Here is a 22,764-nt window from a genome sequence, read left to right on the forward strand (position 1 = left end):
CCCAACATGGCCGCCGGCAGGGCAGTGCGCACGCGCCGCCACCCCTGCCCGTCCCCGCCGGGTCCTTTCTGACCCGAGCCACTCTCAAGATGGCAGCGGCGCTCTCTGCGCATGCCCGGTGCGCCCTGCCGCGCCCATCATGGCGGCGCGGCAGTGACGGGCCGGGCGCGGTGGGAGCGAGCGGCGGAGCGGCTGCGGCGCGATGATCCCGAGCGAGGAGGTGTCGGCCCGCAGGAGGGAGATCGAGGACAAGCTCAAGCAGGTGGGGTTGGGCTTGGGACGCTCTGCGGGCGCTGCCGGGGCCTGGGGCTGGGCCCGGGCCCGCAGCCCCCTGGCGTTGGGTCAGACGAGGATGGTCTGGAGGTCCTCACCGGGCCTGGGGGCGTCCCGGGACCCCTCAAGGCTCTCGTCATCCCCCTCCTGGCTTGGGAGCACCCCCAGGTCCCCCGTCAAGGCCTGGTTTGCAGGGATGGGGGCATCTCTGCTCCCCACTTCGGGCCTGGGTTTCCCCTCTCCGTTCTTGGCAGGATCAGTGGGCTCTCCCGTCAGGTTCTGGGGGGCAGCCTGTGAGACCAGCCCTGACAGGCTGCAATTCCCGCTCTGCCTGTGGGCTTTGGGGTCTTAAAGCCAGCCTATGCGGGCTGCTGTTCCCTCCACCATCTGTGGGCTTTGGTGACTTACAGCCAGCCCTTGGTGGCTGCTTTGCATCGGACACTTGAGTTCCCGGTGGATTTGGAAAGTGCCGGTGCAACGCCTGTGTTGTGCTGTGGCAGGGAAATGCCTGCTGAGTCGTTGTGCCAAAGTGGGAAAAGTGTTCATTTTATTTTGTGCTGATGCTCATGGCATTGAAGGGAAACAACGAATTCATAAACCCCCTGGCTCATTACGTGATGTGTCCCCATCTTGGGTTACTTGCCCTGATTTCTGTTGAGAGGTGGTAATATTAAAATGTGGCCACAGAATCAGCATTAGACCAAACATGGCTTGCAGCAGAGTTTACAAGTTCGTAAAAACCTATGTGTGCTGTTTAGTGACTTAAACCTTAGTGTTCAGAATTTTAGAGTATTTTTTTTTTCATCTTACTCACAGGAAGAAGAAACTCTGTCCTTTATCAAAGAGAGCCTTGAGAAGAGTGACCAGCTCACCAAGAACATGGTAGGGACGTCCTAATGTTGGGCCTGGCTTTACTTTTCCTTAGGTGTTTAGGTTTATTAGTTTTCAAGGCTGTTGTGCCCATCTGAGGGATGTGGAGCAATGAACCACTTTGGACTTCAGTGACTGAGCAAAGGGGAAACCTGAGAAATGCTTCAATACTGACCTTCTCTCCTGCTCTGCTGAGGGCTCAGATGAGCTGTTGGCCTCATCTCTGCTACAATCAGTCCTCTCTTTTGGGGAAAAGGTATTAAGAAACCTCAGACTAGTTTGTGCAACAGCATCGTGTTGCTGCTTCATAATTTAGGTTTTGTTTGGAGTTTTATTTTGCAAGTGTTCTGTGTAAAGGTAAAAAGTAATTATTGTGTTGGAATTGCTCATAAGCCCTCAGTTTATTTACTATGTCCAGTCTTGGTCTCAGTGCTTTAAAAAAGTCATAGAGGCACCACCAGAGAAGTGTGGAAAACATGACATAGGAGTGAATCTCATAGGAAGTACCTTTTGGCCTAGAAAAGATGACTCTGAGGCACCCTTTTATGAGCTTGCTCTGGTTTTCCACCTGTCAGAAGCACTATCAAATGTCTGTGGTGGAGAAGAAGGTTGTCACTAGACTGATCCTTGTGCAGCTCCTATTTGGTTCTCAGTGTGGAGCAAAGGGGCTGCTGGTTTGTGATTTTGCTGCTCTCTTTACATGGGGCACCTCCAGGCAAGTTCCTGTGGATTTATTTTCTGTTGGTGAGTAAAATTTTGCTTGTCCTTTTTACTGTCTTGGAACATTATCTTCACTCTTTGCAAGCATTTAATTTGGGATTGGCCCATCCCTGTATGGCAGGTGATCTGTTTCGTGATTGTTAATAAAAACCAGGACATAGAGGGGTGGAAACAGCTGCTAAGGAGCCATGGCAAATTAGTAGCAGAGCCCAAAAAGAAATGCTAGGCCTTGAAGATCACTGACTTCCCTGCTCTAACTCCTACCCCACTCCATAGGAAGGAAGTCCTCAGGTGTTGGTTTCTCTTGTGGTGTGTAGGTTTCAATCCTCTCCTCCTTTGAGAGCCGTTTGATGAAGCTGGAGAACTCCATCATCCCTGTCCACAAACAGACAGAGAACCTGCAGCGCCTGCAGGAGAACGTGGAGAAGACCCTGTCCTGCTTGGATCACGTCATCAGTTACTACCATGTAGCCAAGGACACTGAGAAGATCATCAAGGAAGGGTGAGTTGAGCAGATAAATCCTGCTGGGAGCTTCATCCTGTTGGAATTTTGAGATGGAGGTGGGGGAGCTGACTCCACACACCCTTGGTATGCTTGGTACCCTTCCCACATTCTTTCCTCAGTCCACACTGACTTGACATTCAGCCATTTCCACAGGGCAAAGACAGCTCAGACTCTGCACTGGGATCTGTTCCAGATCTTGCAGAGGTGCTCCCATTGCAATCTCCATGAGCACTGATGGTTTCTCTGTTTTCTTCAGACCTTTTCCCAAAGTTTTTCCTTGCCCATAGAGGTTGTTACTGCATCCAGGATGTACCAGAGCTGTTCCAGAGCCTCCTTGTCTGGGAGGGTGTTGAATGGCTCTTGTCTGAGATGGGATGTGCAATTTCCTCTGCCTTCCCATCAGGGCCTCTCTGGGAGAGGAAAGCAAGGATGAGAGTTGTGTGCTGCTCCATCATCAGTACTGCTGCACTCGCTGTGTGGGTTGGGTATCCTGCTGTGGCACTCAGTGCAGGCAGAAGGGAATTCCACAATCTCCTCCTAGCTGAAGAAAAGGGGATTGAGATTTCCCTTGTTATTTTTATCCCGAGTCTGGTCTGGTGCTTTCTTGTTACTTTGTTTGTTTGTTTCTTGGGGCACTACCTTTTGTTTCTGGTTTTATTTTTAGCCCCACAGGGAGGTTGGAGGAATACCTGAATTGCATGGACAAAATCCAGAAGGCAGTGGAATACTTCCAGGACAACAACCCAGACAGCCCGGAGCTGAACCGTGTGGTGGGTCCTGGACCTGGAACCTATGGATGAGAGGGGGACAGACACAGCCCTGCTGCTTGTCCCCTGCTGGGAGAGGCTGTGGGTTTGCTGCCTGGGGAAGGTGGTGTTTGGGCACAGCTGAAGGAATGATTGCTTTGGCTTCTGGGCAGAATTTCTGCTCCTGGCATTTTGCTCTCTCTCTGTTATGCCAGGAGGACTCTGAAAGCAGCTCTTGCACCTGTGGAGGAGGAGTTGATTGAACCTCCTTCTGAGCAGCTCTTGTTAGTCCTTCAGCTGCTTGAGCAGAATGGGTGATCTGTTTAAATCCCACTTGAACAACTCCCAAGCATTTTGTTAAATTTAATTCACTTTAAAAGTCTCTCAGATACAGGCGTGGTTGGAGTTTGAAGCCTGCAGTTCTTGACAGTGGTTATGAAGGATGTTCTTATACAAAAATACTCCTGAGTGACTGTCTTGGTTTGGAAAGACAGGTGTCTGCTAAGGAAGACAGGAGCCTCCCCTGAAATGGAAAAATGTAGACTTCCTCTCTCCAAATTGTTATCAATTTGAAATTAAGGGGGGCTCTCAGGCAAAAATATGGGAGCAGGAAAAAAAAAATACAAAAACAATGCAGTGAACCAAAACAACACTGACACAGTCAGAATACAACCTGACACCTGTTAGTCAGGTTGTTGGCAGCAGTCCAGCTGGGAACTATGGCTGCAGTCCTCTGGGAGTGGCAGGTGTGGTTCTGTTGGAGTAGTGATCCTGTAAAAAAGGGGTGTAGTCTTCCTGCAGTGGAAGAGGAAACTGTTTTCCAGGAAATCCACTGCAGGAAAAGACGTGCTGGTGTTCTAGAAACTCAAGATTATATCCAGGTAGGAATGCTTGGCTCCTCCCTCTGGGCAGAGCATCTCCCAATGGGATGTTACAGTTCTTATCAGTCACTCAGTGACATTCAATAGCCCATTAACAGCAGGTGTCTCCCCTGAGAGAGGATTGGTTGTGGAAAAGATAAGGAAAACTGCTCCCTTAACAGAAGACAACTGCTACACAGAGGGAAATTAATATGTATCTTCCTTCTCAATCTGAGATGGTGACTGATTACAGAAATCCTGTTCTGCTTCTGTCCTGGTGTTTTGTGCCAGAAATCCCTCTTTGAGCGGGGCAAGGAATCCCTGGAATCGGAGTTCCGCAGCTTGATGACGCGACACACCAAGCCAGTGCCACCCATCCTGATCCTGGACCTGATCAGTGGGGATGAGGAGATGGACACGCAGGAGGAGATGTCCCTGGAGCACCTCCCGGAGAGCGTCCTGCATGACATCATTCGCATATCGGGCTGGCTGGTGGAGAACGGCAGGAACCAAGGTGGGTGGTGCTGCCTCTTGTTCCCTGTGGCCATCTGGCAGCACTGGCAGTACAAGTGATGCCTTAGTGGCACCTTTCAGCTGAGTAGTTCAGTCTTTCCAGCACCTGAAGATGCTGCTTTTTTTTTTGTAGTGAGACTGAAGCAATGGTTTGCTGGTTGAACAGAATGAGCTGTGTAAACAAAGCACAAATTATGTTAATGCAAAGTCTGTCCTGTAAAAATCCCCTGCACTTGCACCTGTAATGCCTTCAGATGAAGCTGCAGCTATCCAGTGCTCAGGTTTTATAAATGTGCAAGACACTGGGCACTTATTCCCATTTGGGAAATATTTATGACTAGAACTCTTTGTATGAAATGTGACCAAGGGCAGGAGGAAAGCAGCACAAACTTTCTTCAGTCTGTACATGTCTCTCCTTTCCTGTTCTGTAGCATCAAGAACTGCCTAGAGCTTTTATAGTCCTTTATTAACTTTTCCTTCAGGATTGGGTGGCTTTGTAGACTTGTACAAGAAATGTGAACTTTCACATTCATGCAGCTCCAAGAATCACCCCCCACCTCAATGATTCACTCCTGAGGGGGGGATTACTGTGCCTACCAAGTATGATGAACATCCTTAAAAGCTTCTTAAGAATTTTTCCATGATCAAAGGCAACTCATGCATATAGAGCATATTTTATTAGTCAGTTTGCATTCTGCTTTCAAATGACGAGCACCTCATTAAATTCCCGAGTGCCCTGAATCCTGAAAAGTGTGTGAAGTCTCTTATGCTGGAAACAGAGCACTTGAATTGACAATGTCTTCCACAAATATCTCCTGTCAGTTCCACCACTTGGTAGTGGTGAAATTAATGTGTGTGGTGGGAGGGCTGGAATGAAGATTGTAGGGGAAAAGAGAAGAAGTTTTTGAAGAAAACAGGAGAGGGAAGGGAAGGAGGGAAGGATGCTGACTTGGGGTCCCACACCAAATGCTTCTAAGTCCCTGCAGGGGCACAAAGTGTCTGCTTTACCATATAGTGTTCCCTGTGTGCTTATAATCTCATTTTTACCTTGTCTTCGCAGATTTCATGACAGTTTACTTCCAAATCCGCTCTGTGCAGCTCGACCGCTCCATCAAGGGGCTGAAGGACCATTTCCGTAAGAACAGCTCTTCCTCGGGGGTGCCATATTCCCCTGCCATTCAGAACAAAAGGAAGGACACCCCCACCAAAAAGCCCATCAAGAGACCAGGTGAGTCCCCCAGGAGAAATCACTGCACATCTTCAGGCCTTCTCATTGCTGAGGTAGCTCTGTGTCTAAGATATCTTTTTAGGACATTTAGGTGAGATTTTGGAGGTAAGCACTTCTCTGCTCTGGATTCAGCATTGGGATTACAGACTCTGTCTGTCTGTCAAGCCATCAGGTCTGTTCTCTGGGTGCTGTAAAGGGACCCAGAGAAGCCCTGTGTACAGGGAGGGGGAAGGCCCTAACAAGGGAGATTAGTAAAAAGAGACCTGAGTGGACTGTAAAAGGATTTGTTCTAGAGCACCTCAGATCAAATCCTGAGCCTTGGCATATGGAATATAGCCTGTGCCACAGCAAATAGAAAGGTCATATCTGATGAAACACCTCACTTAAGTCATTAGCTATGAATAAATTATTGTGCTAGAAAGCAAGAAGCCCCCAGGAGTTGAGATGGGGATTAGGTAGGTGCCTACAAAAATGAGATACAGCATTGTCTGAAGTTTAGAAGGGCTCTTAAAGCTCTTGCCTCATCCTGTCTCGGGAAGAGCTATGAACGTGGCTGGTGGGTTATTCCTTCTCACAATGTGGTTTTGCTGCATTTGTTGCAGCTGGTGAGGTTGGTCATTCTGGAGTTTGGGAGTGTAGGGCTGGAGTTCCCCTCTCTGGAATGTGCTATCTAGTGGGAGCACAGCCAGGAGGAACAGCAAAAGCCAGCACAGGGATATTGACCCTCTGTGTCCCAGCACTCTGTTGTCTCCTCTGTAACAGTGATCACATGAGAAAAGTTCATATTTCTGTAGGTTTACCTGGCCAATACTCCCCTTCCTTATTTTGTCCTATGTTGTCCAAATACTCTTACTGGGTTCAGGGATGGGATGGGGAAAGGGAGGAAGAAGAAATACCCATTTTAATTGTGTTGTGTTTACTTTTATAATCCTGATGTGAATGCAGTCCTCATCCCAGGTAATGTGTCTGTGTGTGTGCTGGCCCTGGTGCTCACTCTCTTCACTTCTGTGTGTGGAGAGGCTTTGCTGGGCCTCTTCTTGCTGCAGCAAGGGGTGTGCCTGGGATATTTGGAGAGGGAGGGATGCCTGGGGAAGGCTGTGGCATCCAGACTTCACCCCTGTGGTCTTTCAAAATCAATCTGTGCCATTGCTGCTGTGCCCTGGAGCTGTCCCTGAAAGCTGATGGAATTGGTCTGAATTTCAGTGAATTTTCCCCTGGTAGCAGAGAACTAAGGCTCAGAGGCTTAGAAGAACTAAGAGAAGCTTAGAGAACTAAGGCTCAGAGGCACTGAAAGGTGCCAGTGGAATTCTGTAGTTGAACCATGGGAAGCTCAGGTTGCAGATGCTTCAGATTTGGTTGATACTTCTCAGTTATCACCTGATTCTGAAAACGTTCCTGTGTTTTTATTGCTGTGCATTCAGCCTGGTCAGCAAACATTTCTGAGCAGCCTGACAAGTTATAGTATCTCCCCTGTGCTCTTAGGTAAAGAGTCAAGAATGGGGAAGATGCTTTGTTTTATGGGCAGATTATTGAAAAATCCTAGGGATTTTTAAAAAGAGTCTCAGATCTTGGATATGCCCCTAGAGAGGAGCCCACACATTAGAGAGCACAATTTCCTACAAACAGGACTCCTCTAAAGTGGATGCATTTGGGCATCCAGAATTACTTGTCATGAGGAAGGTCTCAGCTGTAGATGTGCCAGAAGATTTTCATGTCTTTATGTTCATTTGGGTTTTGCAAGATGGAGCAGGTAGAGCATGGTCTGAATGCGCTAGGGAGCTGATGGTGCATGAAGGAAAGAGTGTCTCTAGTGATCCATTGAGTTATTGTAATGTCAAGAAAAAATAGTGGCTCATTTGTCTCCAATCTTCATGAAGCAGACAGAGAACCAGACTGCAGCTCTTGAAGGACAGTGGATGTTGAGCTTCATACACCAGCCATCTGTTATGACTGCTGAATTGTACTTCAGTGATGTTAAAAATGGAGAAAAATAGAGTCTTTGGGCACAGATTCACTGTTTTTTCTGCAATTCCATTAGCTTTCAAGTACAGCTCTTGAGGTGGAGGTCTCACACCATCTTCACACTGGCACAGTGGCTCTCTTCAGAGCAACATTATCTGGTGGTGTTTGAGTCCTCTGGGTTTAGCATTTGTTCAATTTGGACAAAGTTTTTTTTCTGTTCTGTTACTTTATTTCAGTAAGTAAAGCCAAGTTCTGCCAATCTGAGTTTCTGATAAGGGGATTTTTTGACAGTTCCAACAAGAGACTTGATTTCCTTGGTCCTTGAGGAAGGATATTCCAGTGCACACCCCAATGCACGCTTTAACCTGTTGCAAGGGGTAAATAACAAACTAAATCTGATGTGCTATAGCTTTTTTTTTAACCACAAAACAAAGTACAAGAGGGGCTAAAGGGAAGGTGAGGTATTAGGAGCAGGGTAACAAGGCAGAGATAGCCCCAGGGACTGTATTGAATTCTAGAGAACATGCTCCATATCCATGTGTTGCTTCAGAGGGTCTTCATCTCTCTGTTCCTGTGTTGTCTGCTGATGTACCCCGTGCTGTCTCCTGTTATTACATCATGCAGTTAAAAATCTGACTGCTGGAGATGCTTCTAAAGCAGAGTTGTCTCCTTTTAAGTGACACTTGACAGGTCAAGTTGAGCTGATGATTTGTGGGCTTTTTCTGGTTTTAGTTTGATATTTGAAATGTCAGCAGTCCCTCTCAGAGAGTAGGTATATTCAAGTTCCCAAATCATCCTGCTGCAAACATATGTGCATAAAATAAGGTTTCTTTGTGATGCCTCTAGACCCTGTGCTCTCTTTGGGCTTGAGAGCAGCAGGTAGCTCTGCACTTTTGGGGAAGGATGGGGCCACCTGGCCTGGCTGCCTACAAAAGCCAGAGGGCATTGTCTGGTTTCATGCAGATTCCTGCAGCTGGTGCTTGAGAAAAGAGGATGTGTTGCCCTGCTGCTTGGATAGAAAACTGCCTAATGGAAGAGAGAAACAAGAGAATGAGTTGCATGTGGAAAAACATCTCATGCATGCCCAAACCTCACTCAAACTGGGCCACAGAAGCAAAGGTTTCAGGTGGTTTTTGACCTTTGGAGGCTCTTTTCAGACTACAGGGGAGCTCTTTTCCAGTTTCCCTAGTGCTCCAGTGGGGTGGTACCTAAAGGCATGTGCTGTGGCAGAATAAAGAGCCCATTCCTGTTTCCCAGACTGGTCACTGCCTGGCTTGAATGTGATGTTTTCATTAGTAACTGAAACATAGTCCCATTTGGTTAGGGAGCTGCTTAATAGGGGAAAACAATCCTGGAACAAAAACATTTGGCTTCTACCAGAATCCATTAAAGCCTAATTATGATGCCAAGTCAGAGGGATCCAGCAGCACTGAAGTGATGCCCCCGGACACTGAACACTCAGTGTGTGTCAGTAAACACAGGTAATTGTGCTTATGCAAATAAAATGCAGCATAATCAGCTCCTGAAATTGAGAAAAAGAGGAAAAAATGAAAAAGAGAAGAAACCATCAAGGGTGGGCTGTGAAAACATCCACTGCATACCTGTGGAGTGAGAGCCTGCTCACAGCAACAGCATTTGTAATGTCTGCTTGGGTTTTACACCAATTCACCCTGTATTTTTATTTCTTTGCATTTTTCCCCTCCCCCTAAGTGCTTGAAAATGGGAAAGCTGGAAGAACAGTACCTGGGTTGAGCTGCTCTGCAGCTGCTGAGCCATGGGAGCAGCAGTAAGAAAGAGCCGTCCTTGCTCAGAGGAGCTTGCTGGTGTGCCCAAGCTCTTGAGGTTTCTCAAAGTAGCTAAGAATAAAGTGGAAATATGGGGTGTGAGAAGCATCAGGAAGCTTGGAAGAAGAGTCATAGCCCTCATTTGATCATATGGCAGAAGCTTGGGAGCAAATGCATCAGCCAGCAAGGGCGTGAGACTTCCCATCCCTCCCAGGTGTGGGTCATGAGGGAGATATTTCCTGTTAGAAGAAAATGTTTCATGGATATGATTTTTTTCTTTCTTTACAAAGTGATTGGGAACACTCTGAGCTGGTAGAAGGACAATATTACCAGTGAAATACTACATTTTGGGAACCATGTTCTGTCATTTAGAAAGTGCACCAGGTTAAGGCATTTTGGTAATTCAAGGGGAACTTCTCTTTCCTGTTCTCTCCCACTGTCTGGGGGACCTGAAGTTTCCTTTCCCTTGCCGTAAATCCCTTTATGGGATGAAGCAGTCCTGCACCCTGGAATGCTGTTCCAGGGGTGTGCAGCAGTGTGTACTTGGGCTCCCTTCAGCATTTGGGCAGCCAGCACTCATTTCCAGGCTGCACTCATTTCCAGGAGCTCACAGTTAGTGGTGAAAGTAGAGATCCTCTGCATGTTTGAAATATTTATTACTTTATAGCGGAAGAACAATTCTTAATTTTGGCAGCAGCATTTTTATGTTTTTGGCTTCTTCATTTTACTCAGCCCAGTTCTGTTTCATTTGGGTCTCCTATAGAAACCCCTTCCACCTTCCCAAAACTTCCAGTTCCCTGTTGTGCAGGCAACAGCAAAGGTCTGCTATGGGAGGGTGTCGGTGTGCTTGTGATAATTGTAGCTTGTTGCATGACAGCTAACCTTTTAATGTGGAAACGCTGCCTAGGCTTCAGTTGTCACATTAATGCTTTGTTTTGTGCTTTCCAGCTGTATATCCAGCACTGCCTTTTGTTCAGTTCTGTCTGGTTTTTGTGTGTTTAAAGTATAAATCTTTTAACCCAGTGTTATTTTTTTTCCATGGTTTTAATTGATTTGCAGTTCTTTAGAAGAGAAGTGTCTTGGGGATTAGGGTGGCTTAATGCAAGTTACACATGGGTGGGCAGCATCCATTATTCTGGGATTCCTCTGATGGGAATTGCTGCTGTAAAAAAAGCCCAGAGGTTGTCACCCTTTTACTGCTTCCTGTACCATTCCTTGTCTTGGCTTTGGGGCTCCTGATGGCTCTTTATTGATTATGCTCAGAAAATACCCCTCAGAAAGGCACCTCTTACTAAGTGACTGCAGTTGTGACTCCGAGGAGCAGGCAACGTGTTGCCAGACAGGAATTGTCCATATGCAAAGCCCTGCTTCCACAGCTGAGGAAAAGCAGCAAACCTTCTGTGCTTGGATGCAGAGCACCAACTTCAATAAACCCATTACAGAGAAGGGAGTTTCATGCCTTCCCTTCTCTGGTTGTGTTTATCACCCAGCCATACTATGCTGTGTCTCCAAACTGATCCTGTATCCCTGGCTGGAATTTATGCCCCCAGCCTCAAAGCAGGGAAGCATTCTGGAAATGCCATTGTATCTGCACACTTGGACATAAGTTTGGGGTTCACGTTCCTGTGCTGAGCATCCTCATTGCTGCCCAGCATCCTCTTGCTGGGCCCAGGTGACTTGCTGGTGGAGGGCTGGTGTTCTGGGTTTGTTTTCTTTCACTCATTTTCTAGGTCTTCTTGTCTCTTCTCTCTGGTTCTGGCAACAGGCACGATCCGTAAGGCTCAGAACCTTCTGAAACAGTACTCTCAGCATGGTCTAGATGGGAAAAAGGGGTCCTCTAACCTCATTCCTATGGAAGGTAATCACAGCTCAAGCTACTTCACCCTTGACTTTCTCTGTGTATCAGCCTTGCTTTCCCAGGTGGGGCTTCCATTACTTCAGTGTTGGTGGACAGCATTGGATTGGGGAACCAAGGAGATGCTGGAGGGCCAAATAATTTTGTTTTATTTATTCTATTTATTCAGAATTTACTATCTGAATTTCAAAGTCTCCATAAGCATGAGTAGAGGTGGAGAGAAGTGTTACCTCTAACACTGACCCACCACAGCCTCCTGGGTAATGGAAGCTCTGCTGACATCTGCTTGTGGTGTTCCTGTTCTCTTTTCTTTTTGCCTGGACTTTGAGACATTCAGTTTCCTAGTGACCTTTCCAAACCTGGTGCTGAAGTGCTGGACCACAGGTAGCTCAGTGCATTGTGCCTGTACATCTTCTCTGTGCAGACCTGCCTTAAATGCTTGACTCCTGTTTTCTGACCTCCTCTGCTCCTAGAGGTTGTGCCAGATAAGGGAGAAGATGCTTCAAAGCATCTCTAAGACATTCCTGCCTCCTGCTATGAATCTATCCTAAGCAGGTCTCTTCAGCACCTGTGCTGCAGCCTGCTGAACCCCAGATGGTGACTAACATCACTCACATGGGGGAAAATCCTCATGCTGAGCAGGAGAGGGCCTTTGTGTTCGGATTTTTAATGGTTGTGGGTAAAAATTGGACTCTGTCTGCAATTCCATTCAGAACATATAGCAGGAGGTTTAAAGGACTCTTGTGGTCCAAGAAACAATTTAACTCACACTTCTCATCAGGTTTCAAAGGGTTGCTACTGCTATATAGCCCAACAAAAGGATTTGGTCAGGAAGCATTCCTGGGACCGTAGGGAAATAGGTGTCCACCAGATCAAATAAGCCAGGCTTGAAGCAGCTTCCAGCCAGAGTGAGCATCCTTGCTGTGACCACCCTGGATAAATTGCGCCTTCTGTTTGTGCCAGCTGCCATCTCACTAGGTCATGAGCATGACTTACGCGTTAAGCACCTTTCCGATGCCCTGAGCGACAAGCACGGGCCAGCTGCGGGTAAGTACCGGGGTGGCCCTGGGAGCCAGCTGGTCCCCCCTGCTTCCCAGAGTGTTCCACTGTTGTGGTGTAGCCAGGGCTGTTCCTCTCTGTGGGCAGTCCTGAAGCGTGAGCCTCCTCTGGCTGAGAAGCTCTGGCTCTTCTCAGTAGAATTCACTGCTACTAATCACACTCCCTAAGCCCTCAGACAAGGAACCCAACTTCGTCCAAGCAAAGGTCACCATGTTGAGGGACATTTTCCTGTAGAGGGCTGCTGGCCTTTGGGTACTGAAGCAAAGCAAACAGGAAAGGGAGCAGTGCAGCAAACCCTACAGTGCACCACTGCACAGCAGGCAGTCTGTGTCTCCTCTGCTGACCAAAACTTCTGAAATATAAACCTGAGGGACCTGTCAGCATGGGGAAGAATTGGTTCTTTTTCCATCAAAAGTCTCTGGGAGGAGAGAAGCAGCAGCCTATAGCTTAGAGTAGGCCTCTCTGTGTCATCTTATTGTCTTGCAGGATGGGGTCTGTCTGTGTCTGTCCTGCAGACACATCCAGCAGTGGTAGGCATGAGTTGGTGTTGGCCCTTGTATCACTTCTCATGCCTACCACGTAGGATCTTTGATGGATCTTTGACTGGGATATTCATATTCTAGGACTGAGATACTTGCATTTGTATGCAGCATTGTATGGCAGATAACTCACCTAGCTGTGCTGATATTCCTGCTTCATAAGATGTAAATGTTCATCAGCCTGGCTTTTTATCTTGTTTCTGCAAGTGGGAAGAAGCTGCCTTCCAGGACAGCCTTTATTTCTCAGAAATGTTGATGCCAAATGGCAGTTCATCTGCATGACGGATGGAGATAAGGAATTCTAAAAATATAAGCAGAGATGTTGAATAATTCACCTCAGACCTTCCTGAGTTTAGTACTCGGTGTTCAAGCCCTTGATTAAATTTAGGCTGTATCCCAGAAGAGCTCCAAACTTTACTTCTGTCATGAGGCTGGAAAGAGGTGGTGCCCTGATGTGCATTTCCTGAGCTGCGGGTGGCTTTTCCTGCCTCCTGCAGGGTACTCAGAGATCCCCACACACAAAGCCAGGGCAGTAGTGGTGGGAAAATGACTCTTGTTCTCACACACGGATGGGTGCAAAGCCAGAATCAACTGTCCCAGAAGAACTTCATGCTCCTTGTGTAAACCAAAGGCATCTTGCCCTTGCAGGGAGGGATGACGTCTTCGACATCGAGATCGACGCGTACATCCACTGCGTCAGTGCCTTTGTCAAACTGGCCCAGAGTGAATACCAGCTCTTGACAGAAATTGTCCCAGAGCACCACCAGAAGAAGACCTTTGATTCTCTCATCCAGGTCAGTTGAGCCCCTGTGCTTGTAAAGGATGCTGCCTTGTCCTCCAGGACCTGTTGAGGGAACCAGGGCCTGTACAGAGCCTGGAGAACATGTGCTCAGAGTCCCTCACTAGTACCACAAATGATATATCAGCCAAACGGTCATCTGGAATGGGTGTCCTGCATTGAGCCCTTTGTGCTGCCTGAGCAGAAGTCCTGTTCCTTCCTCATGAGTCTCTGGCTTTGTTGCAGGAGTCATTGGATAACTTGATCATGGAGGGTGATAACATTGTCTCAGCTGCCCGGAAAGCCATCATCCGACATGACTATTCAGCTGTGCTCACAATCTTCCCCATCCTGAAGCATCTCAAGCAGATGAAGCCAGAATTTGACCAGGTCTTGCAGGTAAATGTGATGGGATTGGAGAGGGTCCTGTGGCTTGCGTTATCTGGAGAACTTTTTGAAATGGATAATCACAGTGGCTTTGAGCAAAGCCATGCTGCTTCTGTCCCCCAGCATGGACTGCAGTTGCACAAATGCACCTTGCTCCTATCTGAGCTGGGGAACCAGCAACTCAGCATCTCTCAGCAGCAGCTCTTTTCAGTTCAAGTCCTGACCCCAATGGACCACCACATCTGCCCTTTCTGCCTGGAGAATGTGGGATTTCATGTGTTGTTGATGGTGCTGTAAATATTCTTCTGGCATATGGGGAGCTGAGAATGAGATGCTGGCATGGGGTATGAGGTAGGGAATGTGCTGGGTGGAAGTTCTGATACTATTTGTTTTCCTTTTCCGATCTATTGCGGAACTATTCCAGGGAACAGCAGCAGGCACTAAGAACAAACTGCCAGGGCTGATCACTTCCATGGAGACCACTGGTGCGAAGGCACTGGAAGAGTTTGCAGACAACATTAAGGTAGGGTTCTCCTCAGTGGTCTCTGATCAGCTTGGAAGAGAGTTTTTTGGAGCAAAAGCCCTAATTTAGTTTTCAGCTTTCCATGAGACTGTGTAGTTTCTGACTGAAGCAGGAACTTGCTGGATTGCTTGGGACAGTCAAATACCAAATGATTGGTGCTGGTTTCAAACACAGAAGGCCTTTGCCTAAGATCCTTAACAGGCATCCTACAAATAATTTGACATGAGCATCCAGGCCTCTGCAGACACCAAATCTATCTCAGAATTAATCCTATTTAAACAGAAAGGAAAATTGCTGCCTTGAAAAGTTTTGGAGGACTTATGTTAAGCTGTTCCTGTGTAAGATGGGCTCGGTGAATGGTAGGTGAGCTGAATGTGTGATGGTCACGTGCTGAACAGAGCCCTGAGGTTCTGAGCTGCTGGTGCCTGGTAACTCTGGTTTCTGAGCACCAGGAGATGGCACTGTAAGAGCTGGGCCTGAGGGTGTTGGGAGTGGCTGGATGAAGAAGCCCTCAGCTCACTTGTAGCAGCAGGTGTATTGTAGGTGTCTCCCCTTACATGCTCACCTTATGTCTCTCTCCTCCCTTCTTAGAATGATCCAGACAAGGAGTACAACATGCCAAAAGATGGGACAGTTCACGAACTCACCAGCAATGTACGTGATGATGATTTGAACCATCCTTTGTGGAAAACAGCTTCTGAAGGAGTTTTAAAAAGAGCAGTAGGGAAACTTCCTAAATTAAGGTGTCTTGGCATTAACAATTACACAATTACCTGGTTTCTGTGGCAGGATGAGCTGGTGACCCTTGCTCAGCCATGGCAGGACTGTGTGGGGAAAACCCAGCAGTTCAGAGGAGTGTAGTGATTTGTTTCTTGAATGTCTCTAAGTGTGGGGGAACAAGTGGTTCTTCATGATCATTAATAGCAGAGCACTGGAGATGTAATGTTGGCTGCTCCTAAATTCCCTCCCTTGCTTCCAGGCAATCCTTTTCCTACAGCAATTACTGGATTTCCAGGAGACAGCAGGTGCCATGCTGGCCTCACAAGGTATGTACATGCATGGGGCTTGCTTGGGCATGCAGTTCCTTCCTCAGATCCCCTGGACATCTTCCCTGAAGTGACCAAACCTCAATATGCACTATGAGCTTGTTCTCCTCCTGTCCTTCACCCTGTGGTTTGTCTTGTCCTCCGATCTGCCTTGACCACATAGTTGATTGTCTGGAGAACTCCAAGGGATGAAGAGTTCCCTGCTGGCCTTCCACACTTGCTCCTGGCAGGTACAATGAAGATGGTGTTTACTGCTGGTGTGCTCTGAGAGGGGATGCCTGGGTGTTTTAGCTCCAAGTCTGGCCTTGCCTAGGGTTGTGTGACTGTACTGGAGAGAGGATGGCTGCTCCAACTGGGCTCTGTGTGTGAACAGCACCATCCTCTGCTCAGAGTACAACAGCAGCAGCAAGAATCTCCTAAACTTTGAGACATGGGCAAGCTGGGACACTGGAGCTATTTGTGCATCCTGTCAGAGAGACAAGTTTTAGTTCTGCTCCCCAGCCTGCTGAAGAGACTCACTGTGGAAATAAATGCATAGATCAGAAGCTGAGAGCTGCTCGTGTAGCAGGGTGGTGCTCCATATCAGCTGGAGTGGGATTCTTGGTTCTGTGCGGAGCAGCAACTCCAGGCTCTCCAGTGAGCTCTTGGCCTTGGCAGAGGCCTGTGCTTTCAAGGAGGTGGGAATAGAGCAGCCTGGAGATTCAGGGGGCAGAGGGCTCTGAGAAGGCACAGACTGGAGAGGATTAAAGAGCCCATTAGAAGCAGAGGTAGGAGGAAGCTTAGAGCTGCCTCCAAACTGTTACCTGCAAAGTTCAGTTTGGAAATCTTTCTAATTCTAAATCAACTCAAGATGTCTCTGCTTTTGCCCCATCTCTTCTAGCACTGCCTTGTGCCTTTTCCACTTGCAGGCTCACTGTGCTCAGGCCCTTCTGGGCCTTGGCTCTCTCTCCTTGGCCAAAGAAGTAGTCTGAAATTTTTCTTGGAACAACCAACTATTTCCCATATTGTCCCCTGAATGGTGATGTCGGCACTGTTTGGAAGTCTTGACATGTTGTCTTGTAGTGAGATCTCTCTTAGCTGATTGAAAAGTCAGCATAGATTTGAGGTAGCTTTGCCTTGAAAGCGGGTTTGGACTGATTTGGAATGAGGTGTTGTGCTAAATATGACCAATGGCAATGCAAACAATGTCTCCAGCAGGGGAAGGAGGTTGGACTCTGCCTTTCCTCTGTGATCTCCATTCCATTTGTGGCCTTGGAGGGACTCCTGCCTGCTCTCCTGTGCACCTGCCTGTGGCTGCTCTGTGTTAATATCTGCTTTGTTCTCAAAGGAGTGGTGGTCTCTAACCTGTCTTTTTGCACTTTTGCATTTCTTTTTCTCTCTCATCCCTCCCCTTTTCTCTCTGCTCTGCCTAATCTCTGTAGTTCTTGGGGACACATACAATATTCCTTTAGATCCCAGAGGTAAGCAAACTTACCCACACCTACCTGTTCATATTGCCTCAGACTCTGGTGATGTATGTTAATTCTTTATCCTCCAGCAGTTGTAAATAAATTAACACATAATTGAAAAGGGGGAAAAGGGGAGGGTAAATAATCCTTGCCAGTGGGCCATAGAGAATAGGGAGGGCTTGTCAGCAGCAGACAATGAGGGATGCCACAAGAGCTGAAACAGGCTCAAGACACTCTGATGGCACTGAATCTCTTTGGCACAGGTAGCAGATTGGCCCAGCTGGTGTCGTGCTTTATCCCATGTGCACTCAGCTCCTTATTGTCCAGCTCCCAGCAACAGGAGCCTCGAGGCCTTTCCCATGGGGTGCTGGTGAACTCGGACCACCCGAGCTAGGTCTGCCTGCCAAACTCTCTGGAGGGGGCAAGAGGAGGTGGCCACCCCGCGTGTCTTGTGGGCCCCATGCCCACAAGCCCTCGAGGGCAGAAAGGCATCTCCAGACAGAGGAGCATGTGCCAGCCTGGAGTCTCTGCTGCCTGCAGGGGCAGCCTCCCATGCTGGCACAGTCTCTCCTAGGGCCAGGCAGGCCCTGTCAGCAACCATGGGGATGGCTGAAGCTTTCCAGAGCCCTTCTGCTTGTTTCAATTACTATTGTGTGCTTGCTGTTAACAGCCCCAGTTCATTGTTCTCTGATTGCCAGTTTCTAGTGCTTACCAACGCTTTTCAGGCTGGGGGAATGGATGGGGAGGAGGAGTTTTATGACTCTTTCTGATCAAAAGTATGTTCTCTGAGCACCTGGAAGGAAAGGAGATATTTCTGCCGGGGTGCTCTGCATTGGATGCAGACACAAGGACTGAGGGTGCAGAGCTCTTGCCCCCTGGATGAGCTGCTGACAGTGAGCTTTTCACTGTCAATGGGAGTTAATTCCATAGCAACAGGAATGAGGAATAGAGGCAGGCTGACTACACAACCCCCCTCTTCCCAGGGCATGTTAACTGGCCTAAGACTTTCCTTTCAGAGACCAGCTCCTCAGCCAGTAGCTACAGCTCAGAGTTCAGCAGGCGGCTGCTGAGCACCTACATCTGTGAGTACCCTGCACACCTTTGATGCCTTAGAATTTTAGCTTTTGTATTTTTCATATATTTGTAATCCTACAATTCTTTAGTGTTGAAACTCCATATACAGTGTTAGCTACTACTTTCCCATTTTGGTCAGACAGAACAATTCCTCTCTAGGCCTGGGAATCAAGGACACCTCACTGCCTCAGGCCCTGAGAGATGTAAACAAAAGTGAACTGGGGGGAGCAAACTTTGGGTAAATGACTTCATTACCTGAAGCTGTAATTGGAAGATTAACCTCCAGTATGCAAATGGACCAAACTTACAAAAGTGTGAAAACCTGTGACCCACTGTCCATTTTTGGGTGTAGCCCCAGGGGAGGGGCTGAAATGTACCTGAAGGCCCTTCAATAAATATAACTGCCTTTTATTCTTTTAATTTTGTTGAGCCTCTGTTTTTAGGTAGCCCCTGGAAGGCATCAGCTTCCTGCTTCTGCCCCATGGACACGCCTTTACTGGGCTCATTCGTGGGTGAAGAGCACAGGCTGTGTCTCTTCTCCATGTGATCTTTCCACATTTGAGCTGGAGTCTGAGGGGAGGGATGAAAAAAGGGTCAGACTGGGAGTTTGGCTGTTAGAGTAGGACAGGACAAAGCACAGTGCAGCAGCTCACTGTGCTGCAGAGCTGTTCCCTTAAACCATTGTCACCTTCAACCCCATGAAGGCTCCCAGCTGCCAAAGGGGAGTTTTAAGAAAGTGACATCCATGATTTCTCTTTCTGTTACAATTGAGTTCAGGTCCTTCAGCTTCTGAGCTTGCGTTGTGGCAGGTTCTGGGAGTTCCTCAGAAGCCAAAGTGCACCTCCATTGCCAAGGCATGGAAGGCAGTAGTTTTCAGAGAGGCTCTGGTGACTTGCTGAAGAAAAATCTGTGTAAGGGCTGTTAAGTACATGTGACTGTAGCCTTTGTACAGGCAGTCAGGCATGTGCTGCTCACTTTGCTGTGGGCCCACAGCTTGGTTTGCTTTGTCAATAATAAGGTTCAGTGCAAAACTTCTTGTTCTGTGTTTTTCCCTCTTTAAGGCAAAGTTCTGGGCAACCTGCAGCTTAACCTGCTTAGCAAATCCAAGGTCTATGAAGACCCAGCTTTGAGTGCCATTTTTCTACATAACAACTACAACTACATTCTGAAATCTCTGGAGAAGTAAGTGTGTGTCCTAAGTGAATGTCCCTCAAGTCCAAGGCTGATTGGATGGTTTTGGAGCTGAGCTCTGCATTGAGGGCATTTACTTGCCAGCCTCATATCTGCTTTTTCTTCCATCCTTGAAACTGCCTCTTTGAAGGTTTTGCAGTATTACAAACATCATGTTACCTGAGAGTGGAAGATAAAAGCATTAGGAAATGCCTTAGGTTTTAGAGAATCCTTTGATCTTGGGAGGATTGAGGATGTGGCTGTGGAAAGTAACTCAGATTGCTTCTGTCTCCCAGTTTGCACATTTCAAGGAACATTTTATTGTGAAGGGCTGAAAGGAACTTGTTGATGGGGGTTGAAATGCTGCCATCCTGAGAGCAGCCCAGAGAGCAGCTGGCTCGGATGCTTCCTCAGGTTTCCTGCTCTTCCAGGTCTGAGCTGATCCAGCTGGTGGCTGTGACACAGAAAACGGCTGAGAGGTCCTACCGGGAGCTCATTGAACAGCAGATCCAGACCTACCAGCGCAGGTCGGTGACATACGCTGCCTCTGCCTTGCTTTTGTCACTTTAGGAGCTCTTTGGGAGCTGCTGGAGCAGTGGGAGAGATTCACCTAAACCAGAAACTTGGCTCAAACCAAAGCAGAGTATGTCTGGTTTCCAAGCAATTAATCCATCTTGGGAAGGGGTCACTGTGGGAAGTTTTGGGGGTGTGTATTGTCTGAGTTGGACTTTGGGTCATGGGTGAAGACAAGAGGTGCTCTGGTAGAGGTGTGAGTAACTGTGCTTCTCTCCCATCTCATTGCACATGCAGCTGGTTGAAGGTGACAGATTACATCTCAGAGAGAAACCTGCCTGTCTTTCAACCAGGAGTGAAGGTGAGAGGATGGGTAAGGATGGGCTTGACATGGCAGAAGTTGCCAGAAACACCATCTCTTTTGTCATAAAAAATTCTCAGAAACCTTCTTTGTATGTCATGCCAGTATTACTCTGCAGAGTGACCACTGTGGCTGGCACAAGTGGACAGCAGCAGTGCCTTCTGATCTCCCTTGCCCTAGATTCATCCAAGTCTTTTAATCTCTGCCTCCATTCTTACATCTTCACCTGAGCAGACACTTCTATTTTGGATTTTCAAAACCCTGAGACGTTCCCTTGGAAAGGGCTGTAAGCATGAAGAAGTCTATTTTATGTGTATTCTGGCTGAAAATTATCTTTGTTAAACCTACTTCAGCTGAGTGTAGTGTGTGCTGCTCTCTGCATCTTTCTCCTCATTGCTGTAGGAGAGGGAATCCAAACCAAGTGCTGGATATTGCTTAGGTTGGATGGGGAGTTGTGGGCAAACACTGGTGTTGGATATTTATTTCTGGAGATGAAATAAGATCCTTTCCCTCCTTGTTGCAGCTCAAGGACAAGGAGAGGCAGATGATAAAGGAGCGCTTTAAGGTAAGGAGGTGTTGGATGATGTCAGAGCATGCCCTGGTTGATTGGGACACAGATCTGCCTGAGGAGGAGACCTTGGTGATCAGCAGGGAAGGGAAGGAGCATCGGACTCGGTGTGGAGATGTGATTGCAGATGGGATGCTCACTGAGTTTCTCTTGGACAGGGTTTTAATGATGGGCTGGAGGAGCTATGTAAGATCCAGAAGGCCTGGGCAATCCCAGACATGGAGCAACGGGACAAAATCCGCCGGGCACAGAAAACCATTGTGAAAGAGACCTATGGTGCCTTTTTGAACAGGTGAGACCTCCTGCAGCACTGTCCTCTCCTCTTTGGGTTTACTGAGGTCTTTGGGGCCTTGCATAGCCTGAACAAGCCACTTTTCTATTGTCCCGTCTCAGCTTCTCTACTTTGCACACTAAGACATGCCCAAGCTGACCTTGAGTATTTGCAGACATCTGCTGTCACCCTGATTCCTTGGTCAGTGAGCACAAAGCCCTGAGCCACCCTGGGCTGTTCATGTAAAACTTGTGAGGCCAGTTGTAACCAGGTCATTTGCTCTACACAGGATACTCTGTCACTCAAGTGGGGTGTGCTGGAGTGGAGCTGATTTGTGATAGAGGAGGGACCAGTGGGTCTCTTTGCTGTGTTCCAGTTATTTGTCACCTGTTTTCTTTTGTAGATTTGGCAATGTGCCCTTCACCAAGAACCCTGAGAAATACATCAAATACCAGGTTGACCAGGTGGGGGAGATGATCGAGAAGCTGTTTGACACATCAGCATAAATTTCCAGCTGTTGTGAACTCTCCAGCTGCCAAGTACAAGCCAGTGCTCTCTCAGCAACCCTGGGGACTCCCTTCCCTTCTCCCCTGCCCCATTGTGGTGGGCAGGGTGTTATACTTGTATTTATCAGATTTATAAACCTGTGGAAACACTAACTCCTGGCTGTCTTTGCTCTGGGTCCATGGGATAAGGCAAAGTCTGCCCTGTGGGCTCCTATGTTGGCACATCTGCCTCACCTGGGTTTGTGTTAATGCCTTGATGTGCAGCAGACATGGGGAGGCTGTTTAAGAGCAAAAAGAAAAATACACGACCAAAAAAAGGCTGTATTAATATAGCCCTTTTGTTAAGGGCAGGAGGCTGTGAGCTCCAAATGGTGCCACCTGCTTCCCTGATGGGTTTTGGGAATCTCAGTTCTGTAGCATCCCAAATTATTTTCATATTGTTAATCTCAACTGTTATTTAGTTCAGTGATGGGGCTCGATGCTGCTTCTGGGGTTTGGGGGTGCCTGGCAGGGCTGCAGTCCAGTCATGTACAGGGATGTTTTACCCCAAAACCAGACCTATATCAGTGCTCTGTTCCACGTGAGGCAGTGGGGTGATGGCAGGGCTTGCAGCTGTGACAGAGCAGTGAAAGCAGAGGGAGCTCCATTGTGGCCTGGCTGGGTGCTGCTCCTTATTGACCTGAGCCAGAGCAAGTGTTCCCATAGTAATTTCCACTTAGCACCATCCTCCCATCCCTGTTTTTGTTTGTCTTCTGTCTTCTTAAATCTGATGCATCTCTTCTCTGTAAGCAGCCAAGTCCATTCCCTTTGTTTAACCAGTGAGTATGCCATGAAGGGCAAGTGCTGCTCTCCCACGTGCCTTGGAGCATTCCTGGCAGGCTTTGATAGGGGAGCTGGACTCTGACACTTTGCACCAAGGCTTTTCAGAGCGTTGGAACACCTGTGTTGTACCTGTGGGCTCTGGCCAGGCACTTGCTGCTCCCCTCTCCCTCTCTCCTGCTGCCTGCTCCATTGTTTGCCTGTAACAATTGAAACACAGGGTTTCCATAGAGCGAGGAGCACTCACAATCGCTGCTGCTTTGCAGTTTGGAGCAAAGGCATTATTCACCTGAGCAGTGTTTGCTGCTGTCTGATTAGCCCAGCAGTGGAAGGAAGAGCTGTTGGATGTTAGAACCTGGATGAGAGCACAGGTCGTGCTTTGGCAG

At 47.9% G+C, this 22,764-nt stretch overlaps 1 protein-coding gene across 10 annotated transcripts; it reads left to right on the plus strand.

Moving 5' to 3' along the window:
- The first annotated feature begins 90 nt into the window (after positions 1-90).
- EXOC7 (exocyst complex component 7) lies at positions 91-21,712 on the plus strand. 10 transcript variants are annotated; one of them, XM_053960111.1, is made up of 22 exons: positions 91-262; positions 1,090-1,155; positions 2,181-2,365; positions 3,033-3,138; positions 4,266-4,488; positions 5,548-5,715; positions 6,661-6,672; positions 11,227-11,319; positions 12,280-12,363; positions 13,563-13,708; positions 13,939-14,091; positions 14,504-14,602; positions 15,194-15,256; positions 15,582-15,648; positions 17,070-17,108; positions 18,113-18,178; positions 19,232-19,352; positions 19,772-19,867; positions 20,151-20,214; positions 20,738-20,779; positions 20,941-21,074; positions 21,457-21,712. In XM_053960111.1, exons 1-22 carry the CDS (start codon positions 203-205, stop codon positions 21,557-21,559), a joined length of 2,190 nt encoding a protein of 729 aa, XP_053816086.1. In that variant the 5' UTR covers positions 91-202; the 3' UTR covers positions 21,560-21,712. The 10 variants fall into 10 exon arrangements, with proteins under 10 accessions (XP_053816086.1, XP_053816088.1, XP_053816089.1 ...); XM_053960113.1 differs by lacking the exon at positions 17,070-17,108 and having other exon boundaries at positions 92-262; XM_053960114.1 differs by lacking the exon at positions 12,280-12,363 and having other exon boundaries at positions 92-262.
- The last annotated feature ends 1,052 nt before the right edge of the window (positions 21,713-22,764 follow it).

Source organism: Vidua chalybeata, chromosome 19 (genome assembly GCF_026979565.1).
Source record: "Vidua chalybeata isolate OUT-0048 chromosome 19, bVidCha1 merged haplotype, whole genome shotgun sequence".
NCBI classification, from domain to species: domain Eukaryota; kingdom Metazoa; phylum Chordata; class Aves; order Passeriformes; family Viduidae; genus Vidua; species Vidua chalybeata.